The sequence below is a fragment of the Cataglyphis hispanica genome, chromosome 5 (assembly GCF_021464435.1).
Source record: "Cataglyphis hispanica isolate Lineage 1 chromosome 5, ULB_Chis1_1.0, whole genome shotgun sequence".
Classification (NCBI taxonomy): domain Eukaryota; kingdom Metazoa; phylum Arthropoda; class Insecta; order Hymenoptera; family Formicidae; genus Cataglyphis; species Cataglyphis hispanica.
The window spans coordinates 2,769,150-2,789,602 of record NC_065958.1 but is presented as its reverse complement, the minus strand read 5'-3'; the positions used below and the strand labels follow the sequence as shown (position 1 = coordinate 2,789,602).

At 33.8% G+C, this 20,453-nt stretch overlaps 1 protein-coding gene across 3 annotated transcripts in view; it reads left to right on the top strand.

Moving 5' to 3' along the window:
* Positions 1-20,453, top strand: part of LOC126849657 (S phase cyclin A-associated protein in the endoplasmic reticulum) — a 37,614-nt gene that overhangs the window by 230 nt on the left and 16,931 nt on the right. The window contains exons 1-11 of one of the 3 annotated variants that reach the window (XM_050591694.1): positions 30-255; positions 481-702; positions 1,011-2,311; positions 2,613-3,355; positions 3,436-3,916; positions 4,109-4,291; positions 4,376-4,627; positions 4,699-5,145; positions 5,240-5,349; positions 5,443-5,566; positions 12,501-12,664. In XM_050591694.1, the coding sequence (XP_050447651.1) occupies positions 492-702; positions 1,011-2,311; positions 2,613-3,355; positions 3,436-3,916; positions 4,109-4,291; positions 4,376-4,627; positions 4,699-5,145; positions 5,240-5,349; positions 5,443-5,566; positions 12,501-12,664 (4,016 nt within the window). In that variant the 5' untranslated portion in view covers positions 30-255; positions 481-491. The other 2 variants (XM_050591696.1, XM_050591695.1) reach the window with 2 other exon arrangements.

Here is a 20,453-nt window from a genome sequence, read left to right as displayed (position 1 = left end):
CTAAGTCGCATGTAAACGTAGCCATAAGTTGTATGTTGTATGTTTGACAAGACACAGTGGCGAACATTTGATGAGTGTCATTCGTTATAAAGGATAACGTGGGAGATTGTAAATATTGGTTTATGAAATATATCTTGTCGACGTGTCGTCATCTGAAGATCATACATCTTGTTTACTTGAAGCATATATTATATTTTTAATTACAACGATCTAACCTAGACAAGAGTCGATCAACACGAAATGACATTATCATAGGTCATGTTACTACAATGCTAGTGCATAATAATAATCTTGTTTTAGCACGTGTTCATTTATATACAGTTGACTGTTGACTTGTTCTATATATTGTACATGTTTATAATTTTTTTTTTTTTTTTTGTATGTTTCACAACATATTTTATTTCATAAATTTTGATAAATTTATTTTTGACAAATTAGTATTTTTCTTTTTTTTAAATTCCATTTTTTTCATCATTTTAGATATCTATAAAATGGCAGACGTCAGATTACTCATCCAGGAAGAAGGTCGTGCAGCCAGAAACTTAGTAGCTTTTAATGTACCTGTTGGTACAAATAATATAGAGAAAATTACAAAAAAGCCACCCAGTGTGCCAAGACAGATTCAATCAGGTACAACAAAGCGATCCATGAAACCAACTACAAGAGTGAGATCTGCTTCTACAGGTCGTGATAAGAAATCTGGTAAGACAGCCTTTTTTTTATAAGAAAAAAAGGAAATAATATTTAGAAACACAAATCTGAAGATATTTTAAAAGATATTAATTGTTATTTTGTATATATAGAATAATATTCAAACACTTAATAGTAGATAACTTTTTTTCATTTGCATAGTTTCCTTAAATTAGAATCGCTTAAAGAATTTATTAAGAAAGATTGATAGGTTTTCATATCAAATATCTTTAATTGTTATATTGTTTGCAATTATGCTAAAATGTTTTCTGTAAAGACATAAATTATTTAACTCTTAATAATGTGCACTGTTTGTATAGAATTACAGGCACGATATTGGGCATTTCTATTTGGAAATTTACAAAGAGCAGTTGACGGTATTTATCAAACATGTGAAGAAGATGAAAATATTTCTGAATGTAAAGAAGTTATTTTAGTGCTAGAAAATTATACCCGAGACTTTCATAACTTGATAGAATGGTTCAAAGTTAAGTGGGCTTATGAAAATTCGTCACCACCATTAAGACGAACTCCTTTGGCTTGGGAAGTTAGAAAAACTTCTCCTTGTCGTATATGGAATTCAATAGTTCCAAAATGTACTAGTCCTTTGCAAAGAATAAGCCCAACAGAATTTTCTTGCAAGAGTCCAATTGATCAAACCATATGTGAAAATAAAATTACTATTGTAACAGACAATAAAGTTAATCATGTAAAAGAAGAATTTGTTCATAAATTATTGAAAGATAATAAAAATAATGTTTGCAAAAATTGTTCTTCTGATATTAAAGAAAAACGTAAAAATGGAATAGATAAGATTGGGAATCAAACAACGAATAAAGAAAAATCCGCATCAACAAAAGCAGTTAAAGTATTTATGAAACAACCTGTGCAATCAAAAGCCAATAGTTTTGCAGATCGTAAGACGTTAAATGAAGGTGCTACATGCGATTCTAGAAATAAGGTGGATGTTAAAAATGTTTCTAAACAAACAAAGGACTGTTTGCACAGTAATATTATAAAGCTAGCCGATTCTAATTTATCTGCAGAAAAACGAGAACCATGTAAAAGTAATAAGGATGTTCAGACTTCATGTAGTAACTGTGAAGTTATGCAAAAAGAAAGTAATGGTGTGAATATTAGAGACAATAAGACAGATGGAAAAAATGCAGATAGCAAATTATCATGTAATAAAAGTAACATTGGATTGGGAAAGCATGAAACTAATGCCAAAGTTAAGAAAGATAATATTAAAAAACGTGAAAACAATCATATTAATACTGAAAAAATAAATATGAAAATACCCATGACTCAAAATACTTCAGAAAAAATTAATCAAGTTAATCATCAAATAAGTAAACATTCCCATGAAATTGCCGATAAATCGAATAATAAGGATATTCGAAACACATCAACTAGCTCTGTATTAATCAATGCAAATAGACCTGCTTACTCAACTGTGTCGCAAACCAAATCTAAAATACAATCATCAACTTCAAGCGAAACTCCAAAGTTTATTAGAAGTAAGACTTGTTTAAGTGACAAGAATTTATCTACTTCAAATAAAAGAAGGCCTGGAACGTCTGTTATTGTGAGAGAACGATTTCAAATTCCTGAAAACAAGGTATTTTTACATTTAAAGAAACAGTTTTTATTTTGTGAATTTACACTTATTACATATATATTTAACACATTCTAACAATAAATTAATACAAATATAAAATTATATGTATATACTTTTCATTGATTATCTTACAAGAATTTAATTTATTCATTTATTAATAATGTAAAATATTAATAATGTAAAATTTTTACATATACCTATATGATAGGATCTTTATCAATATTGTATAACATTTACATTTTTATCACAAATTATATGTAGACTTTAATCGAAACTAATTCAAAGTAATATCTTTTTTTAGTTATCTGAACAAAATGTCTTTAAAAAAGATCAAACTAGAGAAATGAATGGATCAGTAGAAGTTTTAACCAAACAAACAACACCTCCAAAGACAAAAGATGAAAGTGATGGCTGGCAAACAGTTAGGAACCGTTGTAGAAGAGGAAGCACTCATAATTTGAATATGTCTACGCGCTTTCATAAACCAAGCACTGCTTTATCGTTGCCAGCTTTGTCAATAGAAAGTCCATCAGAGAAGATAAAGAAGACTAGTTACACACCTGATGGAAACAACAGGCAAAGGAAAAAATGCTTTGTAGGAAAAACTGGCAAAAACATGAATAATGAAGTTGAAAAAGTAAAGGGAGAATTTATGACATCTACAATTAAGAGTAATCTCGAAGATACACTAAAAAAGAATACTTTAAATTTGTGCGACAATTCAACGTCAATGATTGCAGCTATCTTTAAGAATGATGCAGAGTTACTCGAGAAACGCATACAACAATTCATGGCTGCTCAGGCAGAAAGAGAAAGAATTATTTTAGAAGAAGAAAGGAAGACGGAAGAAGCAGATTCTCAAAGATCTCAGCAGTTGTCGGACGAAGAGGCATTCTTGCAACGGCAAATTATGGAATTAGAATCTACTGAGATCGACATTGATACGGAAACGGACGAGACAGATGGTGAAATGGTTCTTGAAATGGAAGATGAGCCTACAGAGTTACTTAGTAGTGTGACTGATGATATTAGTTTAGAGGATAGGTATATACCTATAAATTATGCATATTAATATAATGTCTTGATATAATTGTGTATCACATTTAATAAAATTGATATTATAGGTACGAAAATATGTTGGAGGGAATGTCTTGGGCGGAACGGGTTGATACTCTTGCACAATTGCGTGCATTAGTAGCTCGCCATCCGGGGCGTGCTTTAGAATTGCATCAGAAACTTTCGTCTCCGTCGCGAAAAAGATCGCTCCCCGAAACATTAAGAAGATATCAAGCAAAACAAGCTTGCGCGCAAGATAAACGTAAAAAACTATTAATGGAGAAGTCGCAACGATTGCGAGAGTTATTGAACAAAGTGGAAGACGTCAAAAGCGCAAAAAATCAATTAATAGAAGACAAACGAATCAGGATGGAAATGAGACTTAAAAGGGCAGAAGAAAATAGAACGCAACATTTATTAGAAATAGTGAGGAAAGCACATGATGAAGACTCAAAATTAAAAGAAATAGCTTTTATCAATGAACTTGAAGCGCAAAATAAGAGGCATGATTTTATGGCATTATGTCAAGAACAGGAAGAAAGATTACAGGTATATATTCATACAAAAAGATAATACAAATTTTCAATAATTTTTTGGTCATTTTTTGTGAACATACATATGTAAGACATGTATATAATATAAATATCTTATGTAACATTAATATATTGTTCGCATTAATATATTAAATATATATATTTTATATTAATAGCACTCTTTTTCAATATCTGTGTCTTGTTATAGGGAATTCAAGAAGAACGTCAACGTCGACAGGAAGAAAAAGCTGCTAAAGAGGCCGCAGCCGAAGAACGTCGAAGAGCTTTGGAAGCAGAGCGGCAGCTAAGAATACAAAAAATGAAACAAGCGCGACGAGAACGCGAGGAGAGAGTTGGTAAAATGCAACTTGAAAGAGAAAAAGAACGGCAGGTAAATGAATTGTTATTATGTTTATGCATTATCACACAAATTTTTTTGTCTAATAGTCCTCGAATCTTGATTTTAATTTTATAGGAATTAGCGAGGGAAAAGGCACGAGATCGTGAAGAACGCTTATCGGCACTTCACGCGGCTCAACTAGCTAATCAGGAAGAGTTGCAGAAGAAAATAGCGCAGAAGCAGCAAGAATCCGCTAGACGGCATGTGGAAAATATTGAGCACATTCGGCAACGTGCTGTTGAATCTTCAATCTTAAGATCGGAAGAAGTGTCACCCACTCTTAAATCTTATCCCGCTCAGAAGCAGTGTTCCTTATGCGGCACAATTGTAAGTTTTATATAATATATCTTTTTTTTTTTCTTTTAACAAGATATTACATTTATATGTATATTTTACAGATATCTAACGAAGTGCACCTTTTAAGTCACTTGAAAGGGAAAGCGCATCTTGAAGCGGTACGAAATGCGCACGACAACCGCGAGCCATCGCGAGACGAACTCCAACGTTTTAATATTGCACAAATACGGGATGTCCCGGTCACTGTCATCAATAATAACAACGCAAACAGCAGCAAGGCCGCGAGAGAAAAGCAAAAAGCGTTAAAGCGCCGATGTAGGAAGATAAAACAACGCATCAGCTTACGTGGGCAAGAATGGGAGGATAAATGTAAAAATGAAAGTAATCAGAATTTATCCATCGAATCGGCCAATAAAGTCAAATTTCGACGCAATTTAAAAGAGTTAGATAGATTGTACAATAATCATTCCAAATCTGCATGGTCGACTATATCACTTGCTGCCTTGGAGCGCTGTTTGGGTGAAATTACTCGAGCCTTCTCCAAATCCGTAAGTTCTACAGAAAAGAGCCTATGCTCTTCTCGAGATTATTCAGCATCATTTTATATTTTATTTATCTTATTATTATTGTATTCTGTTTCAGTGTCCATTTGATCAAGATGTTTTCAGATACTTGAATGGATTTGACACTTTAACGAATTTATTGAACTTAGGCTTGAATGCACAAAATACATCATATAATTTATCAAATAAGTAAGTAATGATTCCATGATTCCTATGACAAATGAAATAGAATCTAATCGATCAATATTACAAGACATTTTCTATTTGTATTTAAAATTTTAGAGCACTTATATCACTGTGTCGAGTTTATAAAGCAAGCCTCAATGAAAATATCGAGAATACAGAAGCCATTCTATTAAGCAACAAAATCCTCGTTATTTTGGATTTACTTTTACAACGTCTAGAGGTAAGTTTAGATTTATTTTATCTTTGATATATATATATACTCAATATCTTATACATTTGAGTATATTCTCTATATATTGTATAAATTGTTGAAAATTGATAAATTGAAATCATATCTTTTCTCACCATTTTTCAATCATATTTCTCAATTCTGCTCAAATTGAAGTAATTAATCAGAATTCTTTACTGAGCTTTTTTTAATACAAAAATTTGTTAAAATTTTTTATCTCGCGTTATAAAAGACAAGCCTAAACATATACGGACAATCGAAGTGCAATGAGATTCCTATTTAAAATAGTTGATTCATTTCTTCTCAGGTGGCAGCACGTATTGGTTATTTTATATATCGAATTTTACATATATATATATATATATATATATATATATATATATATATATATAGAATGAATAAATTAATGAATATATGTATATATAATTTTATATATACATATATTCATTAATTTATTCATTCTATATATAAATATATATATAAAATTCGATATATAAAATTTAAATTAACACCTTTATCCAATACGTGCTGCCACCTGAAAAGAAACGAATCAACTATTTCAAATAGGAATTTTATTGCAATTCGATTGGATGCACTGGTACGTTATTTCTCAAAATGTTTTACTCGAAATGATCTCTTAACAAGGTTTTGGCAACAAAATTGATATTCAGGTAATCTTTTGAAAAATTCTAGCGAAAAGATTAGTTTTTCTAATTGAATCAATCCACGAATTTTGATTGCAATTCTATATTGCATGATTATGTCTGAATATTATTATCGCGATAACAATCCTTGCCTTTTACTTTCCATCAATGTCAAAGCATTGATAAATTTTATAATTATAATTATAAATCTAAAAATGTTCTCAAATAAAGTTTCAGAAGTAATCAGATAGTAATCAAATAAACATCTTTTATCTTGTATTTAATTTCTCAAGGAAACTTTAATAGAATACAATAATCGAGTCTTGAGATATGAAATTATTCGAGGTTTATTATTATAGTTTACAATAATTATAACATCGGACTTTGAACATAATTATTTTTCGCGCGACTGAAAACAATTCTTTTGAGTAAATATGATTATCTTTGAGTTTTTATTTTTTAAATTTTGCATTTTTTTACTTTCAATTAAAAAGATAAAAGTATATTATTAAAAACATAAGTTGACAATTTTTGGATCTAATCTGTATATGAACCAATGTAAACAAATCTTTTATGTAAAGCAATATTTGAAATCCATTATCACAAGGATAAAAAAAAATATCGTTCTCTTTTAAAGCTTCGGAACGCGAGGCAAGTTATATACAATGATATTTGTCGAATGCGCATAAATGTATCGTCGTCTAAAGTGAGTTAATGTGATAGGCATGCAGATTACAGCTTGTTTTGTGTCTTTTTTTTCTTTTTTTTTTATCTCGTTTCGACATTGTGGCAGAGGGACAACGTTGGTAAAGACGACGTGCCCCTGTCATCCTGTCTATTCTGTCCAACTTGTCAAAATAAGGATTAAGACTCTTCGGGATCCACGATTTTACATCGCGGTTGCCTCTAGGCCCGTTTCAAGAGTCTTGTGGTAGATACGCATCGCTTATTCATATAAAATGTGCGGGGTAAATAAAGAACGTAAATATATATTGATTTCGGAATCGAAGGCTCGAAGGGGAGGATATAAACGTGAATCCTACCTGTACTAATAATTATAATATCCAAATAATATACTAATGTTTATATATAATGATGAGAATATATTTATACTGTTTACAAACAATTGCAATAATTCTGTTTGCCTTGTTGAAAATACCAACAGTTTCGATAAATTAATTCACATATTAGATAATATTAGATAATATTTATTAATGTACACAAAGAGAGGAGAGAGAGAAATGTCTAATTTTTATTATATTATTTTTTTAATTCTAATTTTTTTGTCACATTTTAAAGTCTAAATTTTGTACTATTGGAATAATATAAATTTAAAGAATATATGTTGCTCTTTTCGATATTTCGATGTTTATTTTATTTATTATCTTTATTGGATTCGCGGTTCAATTAGTTACAAATATTTCATCATGATTTTTGATACGCGGTTAGCAAAACAAAAGAGTTCGGTTTAATTCGATTAACACGCGTTGTCATTTTATATACGATATATACGATATATATCGAACAAATAACGAATGCTTTATGCAATTAGTTAAAAAAACAACAAATATGATTAATGCGACTGGATCATTTTTACACTTCTGGTCATGCATTTTGAATAAATAATTTCGTTGTATATACAGTAAATGCTCGTATATTGAACAAATGCATATATCTTTATCCTATATCAATACAATAAAGGAACACAACAACAATAGAATTTATTGATGCATAAAGAGATATTTCATGACACTCGCGCGCGCGCATTCGTCATTTTCGAATTTCTAATAGGACTCTCTTGTATTTTGCGTCCGATTTTTATGCATGTCTCTTCGAAATCATCGACATGCAACGAGATTTACGCTTTCAAATGCATCGTATGTTTAAGCGGCGTATTTTTTTTCGGTGTTGTATCAATTCATCGGCATGATTTCGCCATCGATTCTTCACGCTCCATAGATACGGCACTGGCGCCACCTCCTTCCTGTCCCCCCCTTCCAAGGATCCCTCTCCGCAAATGCATTAGTGGCGAGAGAGCTTTTAGTGACGTCACCCACATACAGATACGCGTGCACGCACGCACGCACGCACGAACGCACGAATGTGACGCGCGCGGATGGAGCCGAGTTATACGGTGAGAGGAAAGTCCGTCCGCGCGAAGGGAGAAAGAGAGGGAGAATACGCATGGGGTACTCCTGTTTCCACTTCCATCAAGCCCGGATTTCGAGGACCGGGTCTAATCTTTTGTCTCGTCTCCTCTCCTTCTATCGGCACTTTTTCAACAACCTCTTCGCACGTCCTAGAATCCGAAATGCGCGCTGCAATTTTCCCGAGCTACCGCCCCTCGTCCTCCTCGATACGATCACGCTAGCGAACGCGGGCGAGATTTTACACAAGGAAAAGCCTGCCGAAGCTTTATTTTTACGATCTCTAGTTGAAAGCTTAAAACGAAAATTTATACCAGGAATATTTATTAGAGACTGCAAGTCTTTCGTCAGATTGTTTTGATTATATTGTTTCAAATTTTTTTGTGAGCAAATGCTCGTTTTTCAAAGCAGACGGAAATTGAGATTTGAAAGATTAAAGCACTGTTGAAAACTACAGATACATGAGAAAAGTATGATAAAGTTAGAAATAAAAATGAAGCAGATTTATAAATTTGCAAACGGGAGGAATAACATAATATTATCCAATAAAAAGATATTCTTATTGTCGAACTTCAAGAACTCGATACAAATTGATTTAGCGTATAAATACACGAAACGCGCGAACTATGAGCTTTTGATAAGTAAATTAATTAAATAAACCAAATTTAGTAACTCTAATGAAAAACAGTGTTCAATTGCAGAGAAAGTGAAATATACCGAGAAGATTTATGGGATTGTAAAAGCCTAGGAAATCAAAAAATTAGATACTTTTAACATCGTATAAATAAAAATTTACACGATGTTAAAAAGTATTTTTTGATTCGCTAAACTTTTATATCGGTTTTGATATCTCTATGATGGATGATACTTTAAGGAATTTTCTGATGAAGAAAAATTTCCTTACAATAATTGAAAAAAATCATAAGAAATATTTGTTGTCAGAGACTTTGTATTTATATAACATTTAGAAAAAATCCCGTAGGAATATCTTTTATCTTTAATTTATTTTTTAATCGCATTGACATATACTTGAAAACAATTAATAAAGACAAAATTTTGTGATATGGATACCTCGTTTTCGTCATAATTATTATTCGTTTTTCCGTTCAGACTAATATAGACAAGAGACACATGTTCATGTGTGTGTCATATGTCTGTCTATTTCTCCTTTATTGCTGTTCGTATATACATATAATCGCGCAGCTCCGTTTAGACTATCCGGTATTATTGGTCAGATTCGTTTTCGTATGCGATACGGGAATAGTCGAGAAAATAGAAACAAGGGAGTCACCTCGTTACTAAATGGACCAGAAAAAAAGACGTCGCGTCGTAAAAAGAGCCGCGGAGATAAAGATTCTCGTCAAATAAAAAATTCAGCGATAAGCGGGATTAGATGCGCAAAAATTCTCGTCTTTATCTTTATAACTGCCGTGTCTCTCTCCCCATATATGAGTTTTAATACGCGTTAAATACAATCGATGAAACTGCATCGAGTTCGATGAGGAGATAATCGGCATACATTCAATTAAAAAATAGGAAAGATGATCCGTAAATGTGATGTGTGTTATTTCAATATCATTTCGCAGCACTACTTATTCATTTCCTTTATAATGAATCGCGATGCGTATCGTGGACTGAAAGAGATTTTAATCGAGTTAAAAATGTTTAAGAAAATCGGGATGAATTATTTTAATCCAACCTCCTTATCTTACTGATCGGAAAAATTTGTACAGTTTGGACCATTACGTACAAAGAATTATTCGAAGGGAGTTCGTCCATCCCCCCGTCCCTCACCCTTCTCGCGAATGTTTCCCAATCACTGGTCCGTCGACCAAACAAATTTACAATTCCACGTAAATTGCTTAGAATCATTTGTCTTCTAAGGTCGTCTCCCTTTCGCTTGAGGATTCGTATGTGTATGCGTGATTATTTGCGTTGGTAGATACAGAAGAACGATTTAGATGACTACAAATTGTATTTGCTGACCATAAAAAAAGGGAAAGAAGTTGTCAAATGAATTAAAGTCCGCGAGCAACGTATAGATTGAAATATAAAGGAGATGTAGCGATTCACAGTAGAGAATATATTTTCTTTTGTTTGATATTAATCATAGAAAACTAAACACATACTTATAAAAAATATGCACGGTGCAACTTATTTTATAGTCATAAATTTTTTTATTCTTTAATTGTGCGTATTTCTAAATTAAAATATTTGGTGCTTAAATATTTTTGTCGAGGAAAAATTTATGTTACAATAAATATAATATGAATATAAATTTTATAATTTACCTTTCACTATCAACAATAAATAATAATACTTTTAATTGCTTTTATGAATTGCCGGTGAACAAAAAATTTTGGACGTAAAATTTATAAATTAATCACAAAATCATAGAGTCCAAACCAATTCAAATTATCGATGTCTCGTTGTAGAATTCCCTAAGATCGTCTCGTTGACCTTTCAGCGTTTGGAAAGAACTGGATTAACATAAAAGCATCTCCTGTTTACGATCGCACGTACTCGATATATGCGTTCCTCGAAATTTCAACGTCTTGTTGGCGTCTTGTTTTCGTTCGTTTCGTATCAGAGAGAATGTCGTGGCAGTTCTTTTTTTTTTCTTGATACGGATGGGATTGAATTTGTCAAGATAGTGGTCAAACCACTTTTTAATGTTTCGTTGGAGATTATTTCGCTACCTCTCTTATGAGCAGGCCGGTTCGTAACATTATCTCTTCCATCCAAGGTGCTCGTCCGGCGCAACAATAGTTCTTAAAAGATTATGTGCCCTGGAGTTTTCTGTGAATGCGCCATCTCTTTTAAAACTAATAACAATTTTTAGAAATTTATAATAGACGTGTATGGAGACATATACCGTACATGTTTTCCAAGTGGTCTAAATATGTTCTTTGATAAAAAAGAAGTCAGAGTAGAAAAAAATTCTTTACAGAGAGAATATAAATTTTATAACATGTATATTAATTTGCTACAATAAATATTATAAAAAAATATATTATTGTTAAAAAAATCCTGATAAAATTTTCACAAAATCTGATTCGAATTTAGGATTGACAGACCGATCAAAATGTCACAAAATCACTTTCGCATTCATTGACTAAAATTTAAGCGTAATTTTTATTACGATATATCCAAGCGAGTGGATCATGGTGGCCAGAAGCCAAATAAAAGTGAACAAACGTATAGTATACGACTTTTCGATAGGATTCCTCGAACGACTTATCGAAGCCGAGACTAAACCGTTTAGGACCCATATTCCTTGTCGCCAGGATTCTTATCGGGACCTTTTGTGACTCGTTACCACTAATTTAGCGTTCTAAATGCGCGTACGTGTGCGTGTGTTGTTCAACGGGTCTGTAACAATGACTCAACGGATCAGGAATCCGTCGTGTGTATATGTGTGTCTAGCGTCTGGTTGATCGACCAGAATCGGACGCTAAGTAACCAGCCGACCGATGTAAGCGAGCGGTAAATGATGCGAGCGATACATCTCGTAGTAAAGGCGAAAACATGCCTGAAATTTCTTTAATTATTCGATATGAAAAATTTACTGATTCTAATTTCTGAGCGAGTGTTTTTTGGCGAAGTATATAACACGCGCGTATTTTCGATTTAATGGTTTTAATATCAATGATTCTTTCTCTCTCTCCCTTTCTTTCTCTCTTCCTCTTCTCTTTGTCTATTCCTTTCACATCTATTACATTCAGAGAAGGGAGATATTATTTCATCGGAATGACGATCTTTCTTCTTTTCTTTTCTTGCATTTCGATATATCTTTTGTCATTTTTAATTGCGACATGTAATTGTACACTAAAGTCTAATGGATTCTCAGTTCTCACATTTCTCGCTCCATTCTTATAGACGTCGCAATTTTTTCGCATTATTAACTGAACAAAAAAACGAGTGCACACATTTCTCTGTTCGCAAATTCTTGTATTTTAACTCAACGTTAATAATTTTGACGCACTTGTTTTAAGGAAAGATGTAATTATGCATCTTTCGAAGAATACCTTCGCAAACGCGACACTATTTTCTATTACTATTTTGACGGAAGAGGGAATATTTTATAAAAATATCTATTACATCTTTTGTTGTAATCATGTTTCTCTCTCACAGACTCTGACTAGTCTCGACGACCACGCACAGACTCAGGATGTATCCGCCAATTCAACCGGAAATGGAATGGTAGCCGCCAGCGCGACGCAGTTGCTGTGCAGCCTGATCCCTGAAGAGCTTTTTGAGAAAACAGTCTTGCAGACTCGCGTTCAAGATATTGCCGGGTAAGTCCTTCAAACGTTCAATTTATGAGCGCAGTCTCGTATTACGCGATCCTGAAGCTTCGATATTGACGTCGCATATAAGAAGCCAACTCTCTTTTAAATGATAAAAATATTTTTATTGACATATATATTCGAAACAGGCAACACTCTGAATGTCGTAGAAGAATTACGATTACCTAGCCTTATGTAAAAATCCAAGTCATTTTTAATATTTTTTACGCGTTTTATATATATATATATATATATATATATATATTGATTTTTAAAATTCGTCGCGTCAAAATTTTATAGAAAAAAAATTTTTATAATTTTTATTTAATTCTGAGTAATAATCCTTTCTCATACACTTATACACTTTGAAAGTTAACAGAAAATGCGTAGATTTATATCAAACAATAAAATAATGTCAATTTGAAGTATTATTTTCGAATATCGGGAATGAACGATATGATTTCAATAAAACTCAAGCTAATTTTAATTAAAATTTGTATTAAAAAATAGAGCGCATGTTAAATTGAAATTATTTTTAATTAAAAATACTATATTATGATGAGAGACATATCGACATTCACGTTAGCACAAATATAATATTACATATTTAATTGACAGTTGATCGTTTTAGTACTATGTTCGAGGGAATGGCAAATCAAATACGATTATCATTAATTTCGATAAATTTGCCCCCTGCCCTCCTATGACATTTTTTATAAAATTTATAAAAACAAATAGCTTTGACACTTAAGCGAATTATTTATTATTAGTTGCGTATCTTTTCTACGATTTAAAAAAATGATGCCGATACTTTTTGTACCACCGAATAAGGATAGAGCAATATCGTAGAATGTTCGATTATTAGTTACAAATGGTGGGCTATTAAAATTAATCTCTACAGGCGACCGAAGCATTATTTCGCTGATTAGGGTAATCGGAGTATAATTAGCAACGTTTCATTTTTTCCTGGACGATACGAACGCTCTACGTAATTGCGGGCAATCATCTACAATGAAATCGTAACTTCTGTAACGTGTCTTTACGTGCCTTTTTCCCCGCATTTTTTTATGGAGTTCCTCAATAAAAGGACTAGAGCCGCTATGATGGTACTTTTTGATAAAAAGCGGATTACTGGAACGACAATGTAAAGAACTTGTAAGAAGAAATAACATGAAAATGACAAGATTTCACGTTACTCAAAAAAGAAAAAAATAACATAAGTAAAAAATTTAATTTTATTATAGTTTGAAACTATTCTTCTTTTTCTACAATGTTTCTCTTGATCAGATAGATCTCTTTGCGTTCCTGTCGCCAAAGCTATTAGCGCTTGACATTCGCTTTCGTGCAATTCATATGCACTCGCTCGTGCGCGGTTTTTGTCGAAAATCCGCGTCTTTTGATCTGGTCGAGTCATTTGTTGCGCAAACATACCATCGTCTCTAAGACGATGCCTTTGAACGCGGAACAAACGAAGGAATATTCGAGTAGGTGCTTTGAGGTGCATACTAGGACCACCCTGTCTGAAAATATAAGCGCGCGTCAGTGCTGAACTTAATACGAGAGTCAAGAGAAGTGACAAGACGCAAACTGTTTTCGTTGCATCGCGCGAGATCCGTGATCTTCGCGTTCGGAGGTTGACGGTTCGCACCTGGGTCAACTTCCTCCGCGAAGACCCCCCAAAACGTCGCCTTAACCCCTTTGCGCGCGTCGAACTCGGTTTCCCTCCTTCTCTCGAGCGCTTGTCCCTTTTCTCCGTGCACACGTGTCTTTCTTCCGGGGAGGGAAATCTTGTCGCAGACGTTTCATCTCTCCGACGAACGTAGGAACATTATTAAAGTAACAGTTATATAATATGATTAGAAGAGTAAATTTAGAACAAATGTAGAAAATAATTTAAAGAAAAATATTGTTTTACCTCTACAGTGAAACAATTATGATTAGTAATAATAATTTTAAGTTTTGGAATTTTAAATATTTTTTTATTTATTAACTCATGCACAATTTTTAAATCATTATTTATATATTATTTACATAAATTAAGAATTTTCAAGATTTTATTTTTTTAAGGAAAATAAATAATTAAATTCTTCCATCAATATTTTATTAAATGTAAGTATATTATGCAATAAAAAAACTAAAGTTAATTTTTATTTAAAATTTTTATATATTAAAACAAATTTTTTGTGCATTTAAAAAATGTTTGATTAAAAGATATATTTATTATCACTAATATAAGATTTTTTTTATTGAAATTCATATTATCATTATTTCGATCTTGCCAATACAAGTGGAAGAATGTTTTTGTATATCTGAAATTATGCGGACAAACAATTTCAACTTTTGTATAGATAATAGCGTCGCTTTAAAAAAATTGTATCAGAGATTGTTATTTTTTTTTTTCGACCTGCTTTGCTATAATCTGGTGAATCTGCGTATTTCACACGTTCACCGATTGCGTACCGTGTCTGGTCATGTATAATGAATGACGAAGGTGTGCGATCAGAATTATTGTCGACCGGATAGTGGGATTATTATGATTAATTTCCTGCCGATGTGCGCGAGAAAGGCCTAGTCACGATTTTTACTCAGCGGCGAGGTTGCTTTTCGCTCGTATCTTTAAAGCGCGCAGATGTGTGTAACGGCGATCGATCATTTTGTACGTCGTAATGCTTATTTGACGGGATCGTTAAGTGCCGCACTTGCCGTCACTCCTTTTCCGGAAAATAATGCGCGATTTTTTTTTGCACGCCAAGACGGGATTTTCTTTTTTCTCCTACTGGTAATGCATTCGTAATCCGCGATTATCATCGTGATGTTCCCCGATTTAGAGATAAATAGTTTTAAGCAATAAACAATAATCACTTTGCACGGTGCACATTTGATGATGTCATCAAATAATGATTCGATGGCATTGTAATGTTGATATTTTAATAAATTATGACATGTGTGTATAGCAATGAAAATTGCACAATATTTGAATTCAAAAAAAGCGGAGTGAAAAGCTAAGAGTGATTTTATCTCTTTTTGGCTAAATCTTTTTTATTACTGTATCTCCTTTTTCTAGAGATTTCTAATAAATATTAAATCTTATTAATAATATATTGTAAAGAAAGATCTCAGAGATTTTTTTTGATATTGCACGAAATTTTGTTTTTTTTATTATTATTCTCACAGGATGATGATTTTCTCTCACGCGTTAGTAATAAAAGTAAATAGATATTCTGTTTGAAGATATAAATTCTGAAATGTATATACATGGAAAATATAATTATCATTAGATTTTATCGGCGATATACGAAGTAGATATCTCTTAAACTTTCTGATGGTGTATGAATGGTTTCATAAAGCAACAGATGCGCGGTATGAAGATAAGGAGATAAAAAGTGCGTATGTTTGCCTATCAATTTTTATCCGTTAGTATCTCTGCGCGATCTCTCTGACAATGAGTAGAGAGGTGCCGATGGCGGCAGCTCTCCCAGGGATCATTTCCCTTGTTTCCCTCCTTTTTTTTAATACCGACAATGCTAAAGATAAATGAGCTTTTCGCCATAAACTCCGTGACCTGTCAAGAGAATCGCGTTCTAGTGTCGTTTTCTTCATACACATGCGTGAACACGACAATATGTGCATTAAATTATTTGTGTTTTTTACAAGAACGATATTTTTCCTTCTCGAAATGTCCCCGAAAAAACAATAAATACTTAGAAAGAGCGTTTCTTTGTCCTTTTTTTTTTTAGGTTATTTATTTATTTTAAATTCATTTACAAATTCGCAAGGAGAACCCCGGAAGACCTTATCGTTATTTAAAATTATTAAAATATACAGAATATACAGAAAATGGATTTCATGTTGTATGTAATCGCAGGACATTTATTAATATTTATTTATGTAAAGTAGACTCCTAGTATATTTAATATAAATTTAGATGCTAGAACATTTAAACATGAGAAACTATTATTGAGAATAACTAGATAATGATTAAAAGTGTGATCACAAAGCAATGTGGCTTGGCCTCTTTTCCCGTAATCGAAATCTCTCGAAGACGTCGACGATCGGGACTTGAGTGGCAACCATTGACGTAATTGCTAGAGAGAGAATACCGTAGAAAAATCAAATCCACAAACACTCTCACCGGTAATCACGAATGGAGATGAGAGAGGGACTCGTGTAAGGTCTACATGAAATGAGATCGATCGCGCGAATAATTAGCAATTTATCATTGTCATAATTAATGTACTATACATTTTTCGATTATTATCACTATTCATGAACAATATCCGTTTGGTTGAATTTATACGATTTAATAAGATACTGAATGAAATAAATTGTCTGAGATATCTTTTCATCTCATAATGTTCTCAATGTTAACTATCCTAAGTCTCGCTTTAATTTTTAAGTGTACAATGGCGGTCATATATCGATAATCAGATATTATGCCGCGAAGATTTTGAATGTGCGACAATTTTGACGTATCGAAGAAAACAACTGGATGTTTTGAACCGCTCAATAAGATTGACGTCGTGGACGAGAGTGAGAGGCGATGCGAGAAATCGAAGAAATGTGTCAATTTAAATGGTTATGCCAGGTCTTAAAGTACCCGTGTCTTGCTTCGCGCGTCCGAGATAAATCACAGTTTGCTCTGGTTAATTGAAACGGATGTAGGCGGAACTCGATGCGATCTCGCTTTTTGTTTCTCTTCGCGGCTCCGGGATTAAATGGGGCTTTCGATCAGCTTGTCGACGTCCACGAGTCTAAATTTTCCTCAGTGCGCGCCCGCGGCTTCCCGCTTCTCCCGTGCTCTCCGTCTATTGTTATAATGAATTAAAGGACTACGTCTTAATCGCGCGCGCGCGTACAGAAATGACGCCCTTCCTCTCAGACTGGCGCTTTTAAGCCTACCGCATAATCCTCCAAGCAATGGTAGTTTGAAAAAACAATTGTAAATTTATTCCAGGATTCTATTATAAGATCGTATATGTTCAATAATGTTCTGATAAGGTCAAATTTTAGTGAAAACTGGAAGAAAATACGTTTCGATGCTTGTACTTTGCCGAAAATATTAAAAAATGCTTTATTTAATTTTTCGCACGTCAATTTTCTAGAAATTTAAAGTAATTATTTGAAAATTTCTGATCTTTTATCGCTACATAAAATATTGAAAAAATATTAGATAATCTTGTTAAAAAAATAATTCTTCATAAAAGTTAATACAGAACGTTTCTAGCTTCGGTTGAAAAATCGATTCACAAAAATCAATAGTTCCATTAAAAGACAACAGAATTTTCGGCCAAGTCAAACAGAAAATCGTCGTTATGACTCTTCGTGAAAAAAAATTGATCGGTACTCCAGTGATTCGTAATGGATTGTACAAGGATGGCTCTCGTAGCAGGCGAGCGACGTGATCGCGAAGTACTATCGCAAAAGTAATTTGTTACATAATCGTCAGGCAACGGTTACATCAAACTGACGCATTAATTAATACGCAGCTCTAGAGGCGAACGGCGGCTCGCGCATTTACTTAACGTAATAAGGTTCCCAGCGGCTTCTTCTCCTCCGTCTATCTCCGCGCACGCTCGTCTCGCACGGCTCGCGCGGAAGTATAGCTAGGGTTTATTACGGAAATGAAAAGGCTACGTTTTAGTCGTGCAACCTGATTAAATCGGGAGTTGCGCGAAACGAGGTTAGACGCGAAACGACGGGCTCTTCCCCTTTGAAGAGAGAGAGAGAGAGAGAGAGAGAGCGGCGGGCGAAATCTATTTTATTAATATAACGGCGCTGCTGTTTGATCTGATAATTTAGTTTCGCCGTTCTAAAGAGCATCCACCCCCTCCCTCCTCTCTCCCTCCTCCCTTCCTCCCTTTTCTGCCACGCCAAAGGCTCTCGAGTAACGCACCGCCGACATCTCTCAGTGGGCATTTTCGGATTTCTTTCTCGAACCTCTCTCCCCCTCGCTCTCTTCATGCTCTCACCTCCTTATCGATTTCATGCAAATAGATTCGAGCCTTTATCGCGAGAAGAAAATAGCGGTAAATGTTGACTGCTGCAGCACGGCGACTTCTGTATTTACTGTACTCGTATAAGGAGATATACAGTTACTCACGAAATTGCGATCGAGAAGAGGGAGAGCAAATATTAAGAGATTTTTATAACTTCAATCAGAGAAAAGAATATGCATACAGACATAATACATCTCGAAAATATAATATATTTGTTTAAGTAATTTTTTGCGAAACGCTTGATCAATTTCGCGATCACTTAAGACCCCATTCTGCGATATGCAATAATCCGCTTTAGATATATTTCTCTCTCCTTTGCAACTTTAATCTCGAACAAGCAAATCTGCGCGCGAATAAAATTTTAATTGCATGATTGATTCAAGCAGATCCATACTTATTTAGTTGAGTAAAATTGTGGAAAATTAAGCATAGCATACGCAAACACTACTATATAACGTGTAGAGACGCTTTCTGGACCGCAGTCAGACTATATTTCCATGTTTTCTCGTTGTGGGGTGAAGTTGCGTAAAGAGAAAAATTTTGATCTGTGATTCCGCTGACGACAAAATCGCTTCCATTTAAAACAAAGTCCAGCGTATCGCAGCGACGTGTCGCACACCTGTCACGTTCATGGCCGAAGCGGCGTGGGTAAGTGCGTCTAAAAACGCGAGGACGAAAGGGAGAGGACGGGAGGGAAGGCGAGGGGTCGGTGTGTAGCCGGCAAGATCATCGGCGGTCGTGGAAGAAAGGGGGAGATGAAGAAAAAACATCGCGGGGGTGAATGAGTGAGGCGGGCTGGGTACGTAATCTGCTAATGGACTACTCTCCTCCTCCACCTCCCTTCCCCCTTCCTCACCCGTCTCGTTCCCATCTCCTCGCTCCCTCTCTGTTTCTCCTCGTCCAAATTCACCCTCGGCCGATACGCATCCCTCTTTCGAAAGGCCTCGACTCATCCCTCTGTCCCTTTCTCTCTCTCTCTCTTTCTTTCTCTCTTTCTCTTTCTCTGTTACCGAGTTATCGGCGACCTACGCGTATACGCCCAGTCGTTTGCTATTCTTCGTACTTTTGTTGCTTTCTTTTTTTCTACGTGTTGCTCGCAGGATTTGGTCGATACACCGCGGATCAGTTGATGCGTTCGCGCAGGGTGTCGGAAAATTACGTGTAGAAACTTGGAAAAAGTATCGGAGATTTCAAAACGAGAAAAAGGAAGAGAGAATTTCCTCTCACAAGCATAGATACAGAAAAATTTGAGTTAAGCGATCATGAGGGAATGATTTTTCGCAAATTAATCTCCACCAATGAAAATGAATGCGTACGTTTTGTTTAATTTTAAATAAATTTTATCCATCTACATAGAATTTTAATTTGAAGCTTACTGGAAAATAAATGATAATTTTCTAACTTTTAAATTATAATCCATAATAAGATTAAGATAAGAGTTTTTCCAAATTTACTTGTGATTAAAAAAAGTGCGTTTATCGATAGTCTTAAATTTTCCATGGGGTGCCTATCAATCGAAATTATATAATTTAAATGTCTTGTGACAAGTTTGATTTAATTTTTATACATTTTTCACACTAGTAAGACAAGAAATTACATTCTTCTTTGAGAAAAGTTTCAATATTTATTTTAATACAAAGAAAAAAAAAACGCGTGAAAATCATCTTTCGCAAAAATATGTATATTCAGTTAATAAACGCAGATTTCGTGTGCGCGCGGTTCCTGTTTAATTAACTTATTTTCATATTGAAATTCAGACATGCAAATAGCCGACTAAATATTAAATCCGCGAATGGCAGATG